This window comes from Saimiri boliviensis, chromosome X, assembly GCF_048565385.1.
Source record: "Saimiri boliviensis isolate mSaiBol1 chromosome X, mSaiBol1.pri, whole genome shotgun sequence".
NCBI classification, from domain to species: Eukaryota; Metazoa; Chordata; class Mammalia; order Primates; family Cebidae; genus Saimiri; species Saimiri boliviensis.
In genome coordinates, this window is record NC_133470.1 from 131,936,294 (window position 1) to 131,952,416 (window position 16,123).

A 16,123-nucleotide genomic window follows, 5' to 3' on the forward strand; every position below is an offset into this window, starting at 1 on the left:
AAAAAAAAAAAAAATACACTTATGGACTGAAAAGAGTAATTTCAGTCCAAACGTGAAATAATTAGAGGAGACTAGAAATAACACAGCTTCACATAATTGGCAATAGCTCCCCTTACCTCCCAGAAAATGTTTTTACTAGGGAAGCTACAAACACTTAAAGCAATTGTCAACAAACGACTAATTTTTCCTGAAGACACAACAACTAGAATGAACCATGCTGAGTGCAACAGTACCACTGCACAACAGGTCCTCAACTATGACTTTTTTTTAATTCCATAACCACAGCAGTGGATTTAAAAACAACACAGCTATCCTAGCCCCATATCAAAAGGTCATGTCCAAAAGCAAGCCACGTTTCTGATTTCCAGAGGCCCTGGCAGAAAATGAGTAGGAATATTTATTGTATTACAGCTGAAAAATGAAGAGAGAATTATACTATACTATTTCATAAAATGGTAAAAAGCTTTTGTACCTGTGCATAATAAAACACAGCTGATTCAGGATGCTGGCATCCAGGCTGAGGAGTGCAGAATAGAAGATCCCAGGAGGAAACACCACCACTAATGGAAGGTCATAATTTATATATATGTCACACACCTTTGAGAAAGAATGATAACATCAGTATATAGAGTATTCCCCAGAACTCTTCAACCAAGTTCGCCCAAAGAATCATCAGTATAAGATAAGCAATAATATAACATTAGCTTTGGACATGTCTGACTCCTAAATAAACAGGTAACTATAAGCTTGCTTAAAATACACTTCACCAATATCAACCATACTATAGAAGATTATTTCCATAAGGCCATTACTTAAATCTTTCATTTTTTTCTGGGGAAAGGTCCTAAAGTTAGGGGAACACGGTAGAGGAAGGAAGTATTTCTTTCTCCTTAAGTCCCATAATACTTACTTATCATATGAGTTAGCTGTCAACCTAGAAAACAAAGGAGCATGCTTCTAAGCAAATGCATAATACAAGACAACTAGGTATTAGTAAATAGAGGAAGCTGGGAAAAGTGAGACTATAATGGATAACTTCATGGATAATATTAAGTTGGCACAAAAGTAATTGCAGTTTTTGCCATTGAAAACAATAGCAAAAGCGGCAATTACTTTTGCACCAATCTATAGTTCTGTCCAGATCATACACTGTAAAACAATAAAAGGGTACTAGGTACCAAGAAAAGTAAGGCAGTTGAAAGGTAGAAATGGACATTGTAGAAACAAGATATTTTTGGTTTCTGCCAGGGGTTGGGAATGAGATGAACAAAAAATAATGCTAACAGTAGACTTCTGTCTAGGGCCAGTATTAACACAGGTCAATGTAGTGGTACCTGGACCTAAAAAACAGCCAGCATTTAGTCCAGTCTAGTGCCTTTGGTGATTAAAAACAAAAATGGAAAAAAAAAAAAAAACAGCATTTAGGCCGAGCGTGGTGGCTCATGCCTGTAATCCCAGCACTTTGGGAGGCTAAGGCAGGTGAATTACGAGGTCAGGAGTTTAAGACCAGCCTGGCCAACATGGTAAAACCCTGTCTCTACTAAAAATACAAAAATTAGCTGCACGTGGTGGTGGGCACCTACAATCCCAGCTACTTGGGAGGCTGAGGCAGGGAACTGAACCTGGGAGGTGGGGGTTGCAGTGAGCTGAGATCGTGCCACTCCACTCCAGCCCAGGCAACAGAGCGAGACTCTGTCTCGAGGGGGGAAAAAAAAGCATTTGTTTTTCCACTTTGTTTATGAAAGTTAGCTATTCTGCCGAGAAAATAATCACGAACTTCAAAATGTGAGGTTATTTTAACGATGCTAATAAGATCACAGGCCACCTTAATGGTTTCGCATAAAATTTAAATAGTAAATCAATAAAGTGGACAGCCTTCACAAAAATCCAAATGGGGAAAATGTAATGTGTACTACCTTCTCATAGAAATCCAAAATAAAGTGCAGCAAGAAAGTACTGTTGCTCTCCAAGCGCATTGCAGTAGTGGACAGGCACCCTACATAGTGGATCAGTTTAGACACGGAGTTCATGGATCCACCCAAAGTTGTCTCTCTGCAATAAGAAACCATTAACATTCAGATATAGAGTAGCAAAAGTGCTCACAATTCCAATGCTAAAGCTGAATAATATAAAGCAAAAAGTTGGTGAATATTTTAAACACTTTCAGTGCTCCAATGTGTAATTCACTTTTTAGAAAAATCACAGTGATTAATCATAAAACTACTCTTAGCCCTCCAGAGAACCATTAAGATGAATTCATAGAACATTCTAAGCAACCAGACTCTACTAGTAAATACCAGAGAAATAAGGTAATATGCTCCAAGTAGATATGAAAATTCTCAAGTGAGAGACATAAAAACCACTAGAAAAATAGGTATTCCATTAATAGTTAAGGGGGGAAAAAAAGTTCACATAAAAGTGACATGAAAAATTCAGGGCAGGACACAGTGGCTCACACCTGTAATTCCAGCACTTAGGGAGTCCAAAGTGGGCAGATCACTTGAATCCAGAAGTTTGAGACCAGCCTGGGCAACATGGCAAAAACCCGTCTTTACAAAAAATACAAAAATTAGCTGTGGTGGTGGCACACGTCTGTAGTTCCAGCTACGTAAGAGGCTGAGGTGGGAGGATTGCTTGAGCCCAGGAGGCAAACGCTGCAGTGAGCAAGACTGCACCACTGCACTTTAGCCTGAGCAACAGAGTAAGATTCTGTTTCAAAAAAAAAAAAAAAAATTAGTCCAGATGCAGTGGCTCATGCCTGTAATCCCACCACTTTGGGAGGCCGAGGAAGGCAGATCACTTGAGGTCAGGAGTTCGAGACCAGCCTAGCCAACATGGTGAAATCCTGTTTCTACTAAAAATACAAAAATTAGCCAGGCATGGTGGTGGGCACCTATAATCCCAGCTACTCAGGAGGCTAAGGCAGGAGAATCACTTCAGGAGGGAGGTGAAGGCTGCAGTGAGCCGAGATCATGCCACTACACTCCAGCCTGGACAACAGAGCAAGACCCTGTCTAAAAAAAATTCAGCATAAAATGTGAAAACAGACAAAATTATACAGTAAACTGGAAAAAATGAGAACTAGTTTATCCCAACCAAGTCAAAAGTGGTTTAAAGGAATAAACATTAAAATGACTTTAGGAATCATTTCCTATGCTGTCAGTAACATTGCAACACAGATTGAAGGAAAACTACAGTGCGCAAATCAAAACTCAGTTTTGCCTGAATTCCTTAGCTAAAATGCTGTTAAACATATTTTCACTTGAATTTGGCTGGGTGCAGTGGCTCATGCATGTAATCCCAGCACTTTGGGAGGTTGAGGAAGGTGGATCCCCTGAGGTCAGGAGTTTAAGACCAGCCTGGCCAATATGGTGAAACCCTGTCTCTACTAAAAATACAAAAATTAGCCAGGCATGGTAGTGCACACCTGTAATCCCAGCAACTCGGTAGGCTGAGGCAGGAGAATCCCTTGAGCTCGGGAGGTGGAAGTTGCAGTGAGCCAAGACTGTACCACTGTACTCCAGCCTTGCCTGGGTGAAAGAGACTTTGTCTCAAAAAAAAAAAAAGCAAAAGCAAAAGAAATATATATACTTTCACTTGAATTCAATTCAATCCTAAAAGAGAATTAGCAAATTTTTTGGCATCTTTTATTCTTCTAGTAAAAAACAGATCTGAGTATTTTATATTCTCCCTGGATCAATGAATGGAGTCTCTTACAGCACATATGGGTATTAGTTCAGTCCATCCACCTACTCACTCCTGTCCTTCAATGCAATGTTAAATGGATTAGGAAAAGACTTAGAAATTTGAATTCATAGCTTTACTCTCCTATCTAGGTAGTCAACAATGGTTATGCATAAGGAAAAGAATATGTATAATCTTAGTTTCAGAGATGATGATGACTCTGCTACTGCCCACCACCATGATAATTCAGTGCCAGGGTAATCAAAGAAGGATCAGGAGACCATTCAAATAGGCAAGCATTTACACATAGCTAGCTGGCTATTTGCAAAACTGTATCTTTTTTTTTTTTTTTTTTTTTTTTTTTTGAGATGGAGTCTTGCTCTGTCACCCAGGCTAAAGTGCAGTGGTGTGATCTCAGCTCACTGCAACCTCCTTCTCCCAGGTTCAAGCAATTCTCGTGCTTCAGCCTCCTGAGTAGCTGGGATTACAGGCATGTGCCACCATGCCCAGCTAATTTTTATATTTTTACTAGAGACAAGGTTTCATCATTTTGGCCAGGCTGATCTCGAACTCCTGACCTCAAATGATCTGCTGGCCTCGGCCTCCCAAAGTGGTGGGATTACAGGCGGTAACTGTATCTTAACTATGAATTTTGCTAACACTCGGCAACTGTGTCTGAAATAATTTGAAACAAAGATGATTGCTCACAGCAGCCCCTTTTGAAGTGTTTCTCCACAAGACACTATTGGCATTTTGGATGAAACAATTCACTGTTGAGGACTGCCTCCTACTCCCCACCCACTGGAGCACATTGAGCATCCCCATCTCCCACATACTAAATGATGGTTGTAACCTCTTCCCAGTCACTGTGACAACCAGAAATGCCTTCCTTCGAGAACCACTGTTAAGAAGTTTTCTTTCCTTCTCTTCTTATATTATGTAACTATAATTTACTCCCTTTTTGACAGTGATTGGCATATGGCCACATGATAGAAACAGGGCATTACACCTATATTTACTAAATAAAGAAGTATTGAAAACTTGAGCTATACTATATAATGCCAAATATTGAAATGACAAGCAAAATTATTTACATGTATGTCCATCTATTTAAGAATTTTAGAAAGCAGAATTCCTTTTTAAATTGTCTCCCTTAACTTATGACACTAATAAAAGAGGAATCCTAAGATTTTTGGAAAGATAATACAGAAATTGTAAGGCAGCTATTTCAGGGGTACCGGAGACTTACATTGCAAATTGGCCAAAGATTATAGATGCAAACATACTATTTTGTTAAATCTCTTGCTTGTCTGGGGAATAGGGAATGAATAAATATGGGTCCAAGCTCAGTAGCCCACAGAAGGGAATGCACATTAGGGAAAACCACAAGTAAAAGAGAGGAATTTTGGGCTGGATGTGGTGGTTCATACCTGTGATCTCAATACTTTGGGAGGCCAAAGCAGGAGGATAGCTTGAGCCTACGGATTCAAGACCAACCTGGACAATACAGTGAGACCATGTCTCTATAAAAAATTTAAAAATTAGCCAGGCGTGGTGGTGCATGCTTGTGGTCACAGCTACTCAAGGGCTGAGGTGGGAGGAATGCTTGAGCTTGGGAGGTCAAGGCTGCAGTGAGCTAAGACTGCATCACTGTACTCCTAGGAGACAGAGCAAGACCCTTTCTCAAAAAAAAAAAAAAAAAAAAAAAAGGCACGGGGGAGTAATTTCAAACCTACTATTCTTTTTTTTTTTTTTTTTTTTTTTTTTGAGACGGAGTTTTGCTCTCGTTACCCAGGCTGGAGTGCAATGGCGCGATCTCAGCTCACCGCAACCTCCGCCTCCTGGATTCAGGCAATTCTCCTGCCTCGGCCTCCTGAGTAGCCGGGATTACAGGCACGAGCCACTATGCCCAGCTAATTTTTTGTATTTTTAGTAGAGACGGGGTTTCACCATGTTGACCAGGATGGTCTCGATCTCTCGACCTCGTGATCCACCCGCCTCGGCCTCCCAAAGTGCTGGGATGACAGGCTTGAGCCACCGCGCCCGGCCTCAAACCTACTATTCTTAATGTAACTTAGGTAGAAGAGATTAAATATTTAAATGGAATTTCTTTATAATAGTAGTTCTCAAACTTCTGCTTGCACCAGAATTATGGTGGTGTTAAAACAGATTACTAGGCCCCAATTCCAGAGTTTAATTCAGTAGATCTAGGGCAAAACCTGAGATTTGCAACTCTAACAAGTTTCCAGGTTATACTGATGATCCAAGAACCATATTTTGAGAAGCACAGCTTTACAAGATGTTTACTACCCACTAACACTCCACTTCCTTCTAAAAGTGATCAGATGGATATGGAAACAATGTAATAAGGAATAGGAAGAATTAAAAACAATTTTCCAGGCCTTAAGAGGCTTCTATTCTATATTCTCCTACCAAAGTAGGAAACCACTATAGGGATAAGAACATACAGAAAAATGAGTCTGGGCTGAACTTTTAACCAAGCTAACCACCAGCTATTTATAACTGAAGCTAAGGGGAATTTGAACATTAGTTAGATATTTGAAGATATTAAGAACTATTCGCTGGGCATGGTGGCTCCTGCCTCTGATCCCAGCACTTTGGGAGGCCAGGTCACTTGAGGTCACGAATTCAAGACCAACCTGGCCAACATGGTGAAACCATCTACTAAAAACCCCAAAATTAGCTGAGTATGGTGGCACACGCCAATAGTCCCAGCTAGTCAGGAGGCCAAAACAGGAGAATTGTTTGAACCCAGGAGGCAGAGGTTGCAGCTAACTATTATCACTCCACTGCACTCCAGCCTAGGCAAAAGTGAGACTCTGTATCAAAAAAAAGAACTACTAATTTTTTAGGTGTCATAACACTATCATTTTTTACAGTTGAAATAAGAACTGAGTTTTGCTTAAAAATAATTGAAGAGGGCGTGGTGGCTCACGCCTATAATCCCAGCACTTTGGGAGGCCCAGGCGGGAGGATCACAAGGTCAAGAGATCGAGACCATCCTGGTCAAGATGGTGAAACCCTGTCTCTACTAAAAATACAAAAACTAGCTGGGCATGATGGCGTACACCTGTAGTCCCAGCTACTCAGGAGGCTGAGGCAGGAGAATTGCTTGAACCCAGGAGGCGGAGGTTACAGTGAACTGAGATTGAGCCATTGCACTCCAGCCTGGGTAACAACAGCGAAACTCTGTCTCAAATAATAATCATAATAATTGAAGAGATAAATCTTAATGTTTTAGTTAACAAAAAAAAAAAAAATTGAAGAGAAAGGTCAAAGGTACTTAGATGAAAAAAGGTTAAGCAAGAGTTGATAACTGTTGAAGATGGGTAATGGGCACAGTACGGTAACACTGCAGTATTTTCTCTACTTTGACTCAATTTGTAATTTTCTATAATATAGTTCTTCAACAGCTGAAAAATAATGCGACTGATAATAGAATTTAGGGGAAGCAGCCAGGCGCAGTGGCTCACACCTGTAATCCCAGCACTTTGGGAGGCCAAGGTGGGCGGATCACCTGAGACCAGCCTGCCTAACAAGGTGAAACCACATCTCTACTAAAAATACAAAAAAAAAAAAAAAAAAAAAAATTAGCCAGGTGTGGTGGCATGTGCCTGTAGTCCCAGCTACTCAGGAGGCTGAAGCAGACGTATCATTTGAAGCTGGGAGGCAGAGGTTGCAGTGAGCTGGCATTGCGTCACTGCATTCCAGCCTGGGTAACAGAGCAAGACTTTGTCTCAAAAAAAAAGAAAAGAATATAGGACAAGGCAAATATTTTTGGTAGAAAGGCAAAACAACCTGATTAGGCAGTGCCTTGAAATTTAGTCTTTTATTTTTTTTGTATAAATATAAGTGTCATACACCAGTTAACACAATCGTCTTTTACTTTTATTTTGAAGGTAAAGCACACATTTAACAAAAATTTAAGGCTTACATTTTAAACTCCAAGTTAAGATAAATTAATGGATATAACCAAAATACAGCTTAGAAACATAAAAACAAAGTTGTACAGCAAAATTGCCTTAGAGATTTTTCTAGCCGTCATGAAAATTGGCTTTACATATAAGAATATATTTTATAAAATGAGTTAAACTGAATGGAAGTCGAAATCTAATCTCAGCTGTCTAGTGTTTTGCTCTATTAACTCTTGAAGTCACTTAGCAGATAAGGGGTTGCTTTTTTATTTACATAATAGAAACTTAGAGAATTAACCTTCCTCTCAGGATTGTGGGGGAAGAAGAGTATAAAGTCACAAAAAAGTCTTCTAGAAAGTACTACTAAGCATTTGCATGAAAAAATTAGGTTTCATGCCACACTATTAAACATATGCAAACATCTGTATACAGATTGTCTCTTGTGGAAGACTGTTAGATAACTCACAGAGGACTGTTTGTAACAGGTTTCATGTGAATGTCCATAGAAAGCCACAACAGCCAATTCTGCAGTAGCTCTTTCAGACTCTGAAGAACACTACACTGAAGAGGGAAAAACAAAACAAAACAAAATCATGAAATCATTCAGACATAACAGTGTTCAGAACTAACAGAGGCTTAGAGATGGAAAGGATCACGGAGACGATCACATCCAATTTGGAACCCAACAGCTGCTTCTACAACATGATCAGTCTCCAGGAGACAGACAAATGCCAAGTACAAGTTTATTTTGCCATTTTCTCTACAAGAAACATACCGCAGCATGACTGCCCAACTTATCAGCCTAGGAATAGACTTTTCTCTAAATTAAATTCATTTATAACAAATATTACATCATCAAATAAAAACAGGATCTTTATCGACCCCTCTCAGAGATCTTTTGAAGTTGTGACAGATATGAGTTCCTCTCCCTTTTTATCTTATGTTCTACAATTACAATTTGCCACCTTTTTTGATGGTAACAAAAATTTATCTTATCTTCTGTGACTTTGAAAAACAAGCAATTCTCGTCTTTCTTTTCTTTTTTTATTTTTCCAGAGATGGGGTTTCGCTATGCTGCCCAGGCTGGAGTGCAGTGGTTATTCACAGGCGCGATCCCACTACTGATCAGCACAGGAGTTTTGACCTGCTCCGTTTCTGACCTGGGCCGGTTCACCCCTCCTTAGGCAACCTGGTGGTCCCCCACTCCCAGGAGATCACCATATTGATGCCGAACTTAGTACAGACACCCGATCGGCAGAGTGCACTACAGCCCAGAACTCCTGGGCTCAAGGGATCCTCCCACCTCAGCCTCCCAAGTAGCTGGGACTACAGGCACGCACCACCATGCCCAGCTCTAGTCTTTCTTTTCTCAGGCCTTGCCTTGATTTCCCAAGCCTCAGTCACATACAAAAACATACAATGATCACAGAAATTAATCCACGGCATTTACGATGATAAACCATAATATCTATAAATTTGAAAGCAATCCATATCATCCCCAAATCTAATACAACGCACCTTTCTTAAAAAACATTCTTACTAAATAATGGCCTACTGATTTCAGTATTTCTAGTGATAGAGTGCTCACTGCTACTTCACACAACAGTTCAATTAATATTTTTTTTGACAACTTGCATTCAGGTTAGTAGTAGTAGTTGAAAGCAACTCTGGAATCATCTAAGACAACAGTCTACTTCAGTGTCAACCAAGGGATTTTATCATTTGAAAAGATATTCAACATTATGTTATATTATCATTTTCTTAAATTTATTTTTAATTTTTGTGGGTACACAGTATATACATATCATGTCATATTTAGAAAACAAAAATCTTGGCCAAACACAGTGGCTCATGCCTGTAATCCCAGCACTTTGGGAGGCTGAGGTGGGTAGATCCCTTGAGCCCAGGAAATTGAGACCAGCCTAGGCAACATGGCAAACCTCTCTCTCTACTAAAAACATAAAAATTAATCAAGCATGTTGACATGTGCCTGTAGTCCCAGCTACTCAGGAGGCTGAGCTAGGAGGATAGTTTGAGCTCAGGAAGCAGAGGTTGCAGTGAGCCAAGATCGCACCACTGCACACCAGCCTGAGCAACAGAATTAGATTCCCATCTCAAAAAAACAAAAGAAAGGTATGAGGCGCCAGGTGGGGTGGCTCACACTTGTAATCCCAGCACTTTGGCAGGCTAAGGTGGGTGAATCACTTGAGGCCAGGAGTTCAAGATCAGCTTGGTCAACATGGCAAAACGCTGTCTCTACTAAATATACAAAAATTAGCCAGGCATGGTGGTGGGCACCTGTAATCCCAGCTACTCAGGAGGCAGAGGCAGGAGAATCACTTGAACCCGTGAGGCAGAGACTGCAGTGAGCAGAGATCGCCCCATTGTACTCCAGCCTGTGCAACAAGAGTGAAACTCCATGTCAAAAAAGAAAGAAAAAGAGAGAGAGACAGAGGGATGGAGGGATGGACGGAAGGTAGATATGAGGTTTTTATATTCACGATGATAAGAGGACATAGGTTTTTTCTTTTCTTTTCTTTTCTTTTTTTTTTTTTTTTTTTTGAGACAGGATCTCACTCCATTGCCCAAACTGGAGTGCAGTGACATGATCTTAGCTCACTGCAACCTTTGCCTCCCAGGCTCAAGCAATTCTCTGGCCTCAGCCTCTCAAGTATCTGGAGTTACAAGTGCGTGTTACTACCACCAGGCTGATTTTTGTATTTTCAGTAGAGATAGGGTTTCACAATGTTGGACAGGCTGGTCTCGAACTCCTGACCTCAAATGATCCACCTGCCTCAGCCTCCCAAAGTGCTGGGATTACAGGCATTGAGCCACTGCACCCAGCCAGTTTTTGCTTTCTAAAAACAAGACTGAGAAACACAGCTCTACCTGACATGTGAACCTTTTCTACATAAATATCCTGAATAGACAGCCATTAAACCTCTGCCTGACCTACTTCACTGTTAAGAAATATATCACCTCTGAAAGTCCTTTATTCCATCATGAGTCTGCTCTAACTGTTACGAGATACTGCCCTATATTTGCCTCTGTTCCCTGCAGCTACACAGAGATCTCCTTTCATGTGACAATCCTTCAAATATTGAAAGGGAACCAGAAAATCTTAGTCTTTTTTTCCTCCAGGCAAAATATCCCAAGTTCATTTACTATCTCAAGTTGGAAAACTTCAAGTCATCTTGCATCATATACACTTTATCTTCAGTCACCATATCCTGTCACTTTTTTTTCTTCAAAATGTCCTACTTATTCATTTTCTTCCCAATCCCACTATAACTACCCTAGACCAGGCCTTCACATCTTTGAGGTCATTTTATCCTCCTAGCTAGTCTCCTTTATTCTTGTATCATCTCCCAAACCCCAACACTTTCCCCATGGCTGCTAGACTCTTGTTATTTAAGCACTCCATCCACTGCATCCTCCTTCTTTCAAAGAACTTGCAGTGTACATCCCATTAGCTAAGTAACAGCACCTTTCTTTTCATCCAGTAATCTCACTCCTATATAGGTATGCCAAGGGAAGAAGTTTTAAAAAAAAAAAAAATATATATATATATATATATAAAATGAAGATGCTGGAGACTGTTATTTGACAAAAGAGACAAATTAGAAATAATAGAGGCCAGGTATAGTGGCTCATGCCTGTAATCCCAACACTTTGGGAGGCTGAGGTGGGAGGATCATTTGAAGCCAGAGGTTCGGGACCAGCCTGGGCAACATAGCAAGACCTTGTCTCTAAAAAAAATTTTAGGATGGGGCCAGTGGCTCACACCTGTAATCCCAGCATTTTGGGAGGCTGAGGTGGGTGGATCATGAGGTCAAGAGATCGAGACCATCCTGGCCAACATGGTGAAACCACAACTCTCTAAAAATACAAAAATTAGCTGGGCGTAGTGGCGTATGCTGTAGTCCCAGCTACTCGGAAGGCTGAGGCAGGAGAATTGCTTGAACCTGGGCGACAGAGGTTGAAGTGAGCCAAGATTGCACTACTGCACTCCAGCCTGGCGACAGGGTGAGACTCTGTCTCAAAAAAACTTTTTTAATTAGCCAGGTTTGGTGGCACATGCCTGTAGTCTCAGCTACTTGGGAGGCTGAGGTGGGAGAATCCCTTGAGCCCAGGAGTTCAAGGTTACAGTGAGCTATGATCATGCCACTGCACTCCAGCCTGGGCAACAGAACAAGATCCTGTCTCTAAAAAACAGAGAGAGAAATAATAATAAATTACTAAATAAATTATGGTGCTAAGGACTATGGTGCCACTATCAACAACATTATGATGACTATGAGGAAATACGAAAATTATTATGTATTCTGATTTTTAATTATGTATTTTGATTTTATGTTAATTACATATTCTGATTTTTAAATTTATGTCTACTATGTTTGCAACTATATGGAAAATCATAAATCAATAAGGACATTTATTGAAAAATTAACATTCCAAAACAAATGTAACAACATTTGTGTGGATTTATGGGGCCTTTCCCATGCAAAATTCTTCAATGAGACCGGGCACAATGGCTCACGCCTGTAATCCCAGCACTTTGGGAGGCTGAGGCAGGCAGATCACCTGAGGTCGGGAGTTCGAGACCAGCCTGACCAACATGGAGAAACCCCATATCTACTAAAAATACAAAATTAGCCGGGTGTGGTGGCACATGCCTGTAATCCCAGCTACTCGGGAGGCTGAGGCAGGAGAATCACTTGAACCCGGGAAGCAGAGGTTGTGGTGAGCCAAGATTACGCCATTGCACTCCAGCCTGGGCAACAAAGAGCGAAACTCCATCTCAAAAAAAAAAAAAAAAAATTCTTCAATGAAAATAAGTTGTTTGCTGATAGGCATAACTGACCGGGACCAAACAAAACACACTGAAAATGTGAAAATATTTTAATAGACTTTAAAAATACTATTCATTTATTAGACTAAGCTGGGTAATCAAGCTATACAATAAGGCAATAACTAGTTACTACAGGCCTTGGCAACTCATGTTTAGCTAATTCTACCGTATTTCACATTCCTGCTACCCTTAGTCACCTCCCAATATGTAAGCCCCTTTAGTCACCTTTTCTTCCTTGTCTCTATGCTTGTCCCCTTTCATTGATTCTGTCCTTTCCAAATCTCTCAATTGCAGTATCCAGAACCTCTGTTCTGTGTTAAACTAATCATGCACCTTCATATTCTACGAAGTATGATTTCTCTGTCTTGTTACCTTAATCATATCCTAGCTCTCCTTCACCAACAAACCAGGTTACTGCTTCCTCTGAATACATTTCCATATCCCACCTTAACAACTAGATGTAAGCACTGCCCTATATCAAGCTTCCCACTGCTAATGTGGAACAGAATATAAGCCCCTTCTTTGAGAAGGTAAATATAAAATCAAAAATAAATCCTACTTTAAGAAGGAAATCAGATTTAATTTAATAGATAACATACAGGCCAGGCACAGTGGCTCACACTTGTAATCCCAGCACTCTGGAAGGCTGAGGTGTGTGAATCACCTCAGGTCAGGAGTTCGTGACCAGCCTGGCCAACATGGCAAAACACCGTTTCTACTAAAAACTACAAAAAATTAGCCGGGTGTGGTAGCAGGCATTTGTAATCCCAGCTACTCAGGAGACTGAGGTAGGAGAATCCCTTGAACCTGTTAGGCTGAGGTTGCAGTAAGCTGAGATCATGCCACTGCACTCCAGCTTGGGTGACACAGCGAGATTCCATCTCAAAAAGAAGAAAGGATAATATACAGAAATCACAGGGATCTTCTATTTAATCAGGTGTCACAGAAAAAAACTGCCTTGTTTAAGTATGTTTACAAATAATCTGTGAGCTACAGAAAGAACCTCATTAGCCAAACTGCTAAAAGCTGAATTTGTTAGGCTACGATCAAAGACACTATTTCTGATTGCATTTTGCTACAGTTTTTCTCATGAGTTTGACTATCCTTTGCTTTTCTGAACACAACATAAAAGCTATCTTCCGCTGGGTGCGGTGGCTCACGCCTGTAATCCCAGCACTTTGGGAGGCCGAGGCAGGTGGATCATGAGGTCAAGAGATCGAGACCATCCTGGTCAACATGGTGAAACCCCGTCTCTACTGAAAATACAAAAAATTGGCTGGGCATGGTGGTGTGTGCCTATAATCCCAGCTACTCAGGAGGCTGAGGCAGGAGAATTGCCTCAACCCAGGAGGCGGAGGTTGCGGTGAGCCGAGATCGCGCCATTGTACTCCAGCCTGGGTAACAAGAGCGAAACTCCGTCCCAAAAACAAAAACAAAAATAAAAACAATATTTCTGGAAACTATTTTGGCAGTATGCATCAAAATGCAAAATGCACATAATTTTTTTTTTTTTTTTTTTTTGAGACGGAGTTTCGCTCTTGTTACCCAGGCTGGAGTGCAATGGCGCGATCTTGGCTCACCGCAACCTCCGCCTCCTGGGTTCAGGCAATTCTCCTGCCTCAGCCTCCTGAGTAGCTGGGATCACAGGCATGCGCCACCATGCCCAGCTAATTTTTTGTATTTTTAGTAGAGACGGGGTTTCACCATGTGGACCAGGATGGTCTCGATCTCTTGACCTCGTGATCCACCCGTCTCGGCCTCCCAAAGTGCTGGGATTACAGGCTTGAGCCACCGAGCCCAGCCTCTTCTAACTTTACAAATATACCAACCACCTATCCGGGCATCCTCTCCCCAGTCTTAGAGGATAAATGGTGCCTCCCAATTCCTAACCACCCATTCAAGTAAATCTCCCTATCTAGTTTTAACCCAATACCTTCATATTTCTTCTGAAACCTTGTACCATCAATTATCCCCATTCTTTTCTCCATTTTCAACTTCTCCCTCTTCTCCACCGGCTCCTTCAACTCCATCTACAAACACACTCATGTTTATGTCATTTTAGAGGCAACAAACAAACAAACAACTTGCCCTGGTTCACAGCCCCCTACAGCTCCTCTCTACAACTTTTTTTTGGTCAAACATTTTTAAACATATTCTATACTCACTGTCTTGACTTTTCACTTACTCCTCAACCCACACAATCTGACTTCTACCTCCACACTCCACTGGAACTACTCACAAAGGAAGCCAAAACCTCTGTATTGTCAATTCTAAAAGAAACTTTTTTTTGTCCTTATCTTTCTGGATCTTCCTGGGATACTTGGCAACATTATTCCTTCATTCCTTTTTGATATTCCATATTCCCTTTGTTTCCTTGGAACTATTATTCTCCTGGTTCTTTTTATACCTCTGGCAATTTCTTCTTAAGATTCCTTCAGACTGTCCTCCTTCTTGGCTTGAGAATTCGATACTGTGTGCATTCCCCTGAGTCCCGTACTTAGCCTCCTGTCTGCTCCCTTCCTTCCTTCCTTCCTCTCCCCACCCCTCTCCCTCTCAAATATGCGTGTGTATGAATGTGTATATGCATATTAGGTTGAACCACAGCAAACTGCCAATCATTAACCATCTTTGACCTACAAAAAATGGCAATTTCCTATGGTCCAGCCTAATGTTTAAACAGCTCTTTAGCATGGAAGAATAAGAAAAGAAACAAATGGCCGGGCGCGGTGGCTCAAGCCTGTCATCCCAGCACTTTGGGAGGCCGAGGCAGGTGGATCACGAGGTAAAGAGATCGAGACCATCCTGGTCAACATGGTGAAACCCCGTCTCTACTAAAAATACAAAAAATCAGCTGGGCGTGGTGGCGCGTGCCTGTGATCCCAGCTACTCAGGAGGCTGAGGCAGGAGAATTGCCTGAACCCAGGAGACGGAGGTTGTGGTGAGCCGAGATCGCGCCATTGCACTCCAGCCTGGGTAACAAGAGCGAAACTCTGTCTCAAAAAAAAAAAGAAAAAAGAAAAAAAAAGAAAAGAAACAAATAACCCAATTAGAAGATTGGAAGAGAATTGCAAAAAAAAAAAAAAATTCAAACTGAAGTCTCTAAAAATTTATTAGCTGGGAGAACTGGTGTGGATGCCACGTGAATGATGATATTGGTCAGGATATATAAATTACAATTAACATAAATAGACCTCAAATCCAAGTTAATATGATAGAAATTAATCAAGTGCCATTCAATTATGACAAACACTAATCAGAACAACATGTTTGCTGTTAATGTGGTCAACAGTAAGTGATTTAAGATAAAAAAAAAAGTTACAAAAGAAACATTACTTAATTGTCTCTCTTTTAAGATAGGAATTCTGTAAGAAAGTGGTTCTCATCCAGGCACAGTGGCTCACGCCTGTAATCCCAGCACTTTGGGAGGCTGAGGCAGGAGGATCACAAAGTCAAGAGTTTGAGACCATCCTGGCCAACATGGTGAAACCTTGTCTCTACTAAAAATACAAAAGTTTGAAGTTTGAGGTAGATGGGAAAAAAATACAAAACAGCTGGGCGTGGTGGTGTGCACCTGTAGTCCCAGCTACTAGGGAGGCTGAGACGAGGAGAATCGCTTGAACCTGGGAGGTGGAGGTTGGTTGCAGTGAGTCAA

The 16,123-nt window shown here is 41.0% G+C and overlaps 1 protein-coding gene across 8 annotated transcripts in view; it reads right to left on the reverse strand.

Moving 5' to 3' along the window:
* Positions 1–16,123, reverse strand: part of CENPI (centromere protein I) — a 71,097-nt gene that overhangs the window by 22,622 nt on the left and 32,352 nt on the right. For all 8 annotated transcript variants that reach the window (XM_074392285.1, XM_074392281.1, XM_074392283.1 and 5 more), the window contains 3 exons: positions 8,086–8,180; positions 1,917–2,052; positions 473–597 (listed from right to left, as the gene is read on the reverse strand). In XM_074392285.1, coding sequence (XP_074248386.1) covers positions 473–597; positions 1,917–2,052; positions 8,086–8,180 — 356 coding nt within the window. The remainder of the gene's footprint in view (positions 1–472; positions 598–1,916; positions 2,053–8,085; positions 8,181–16,123) is intronic.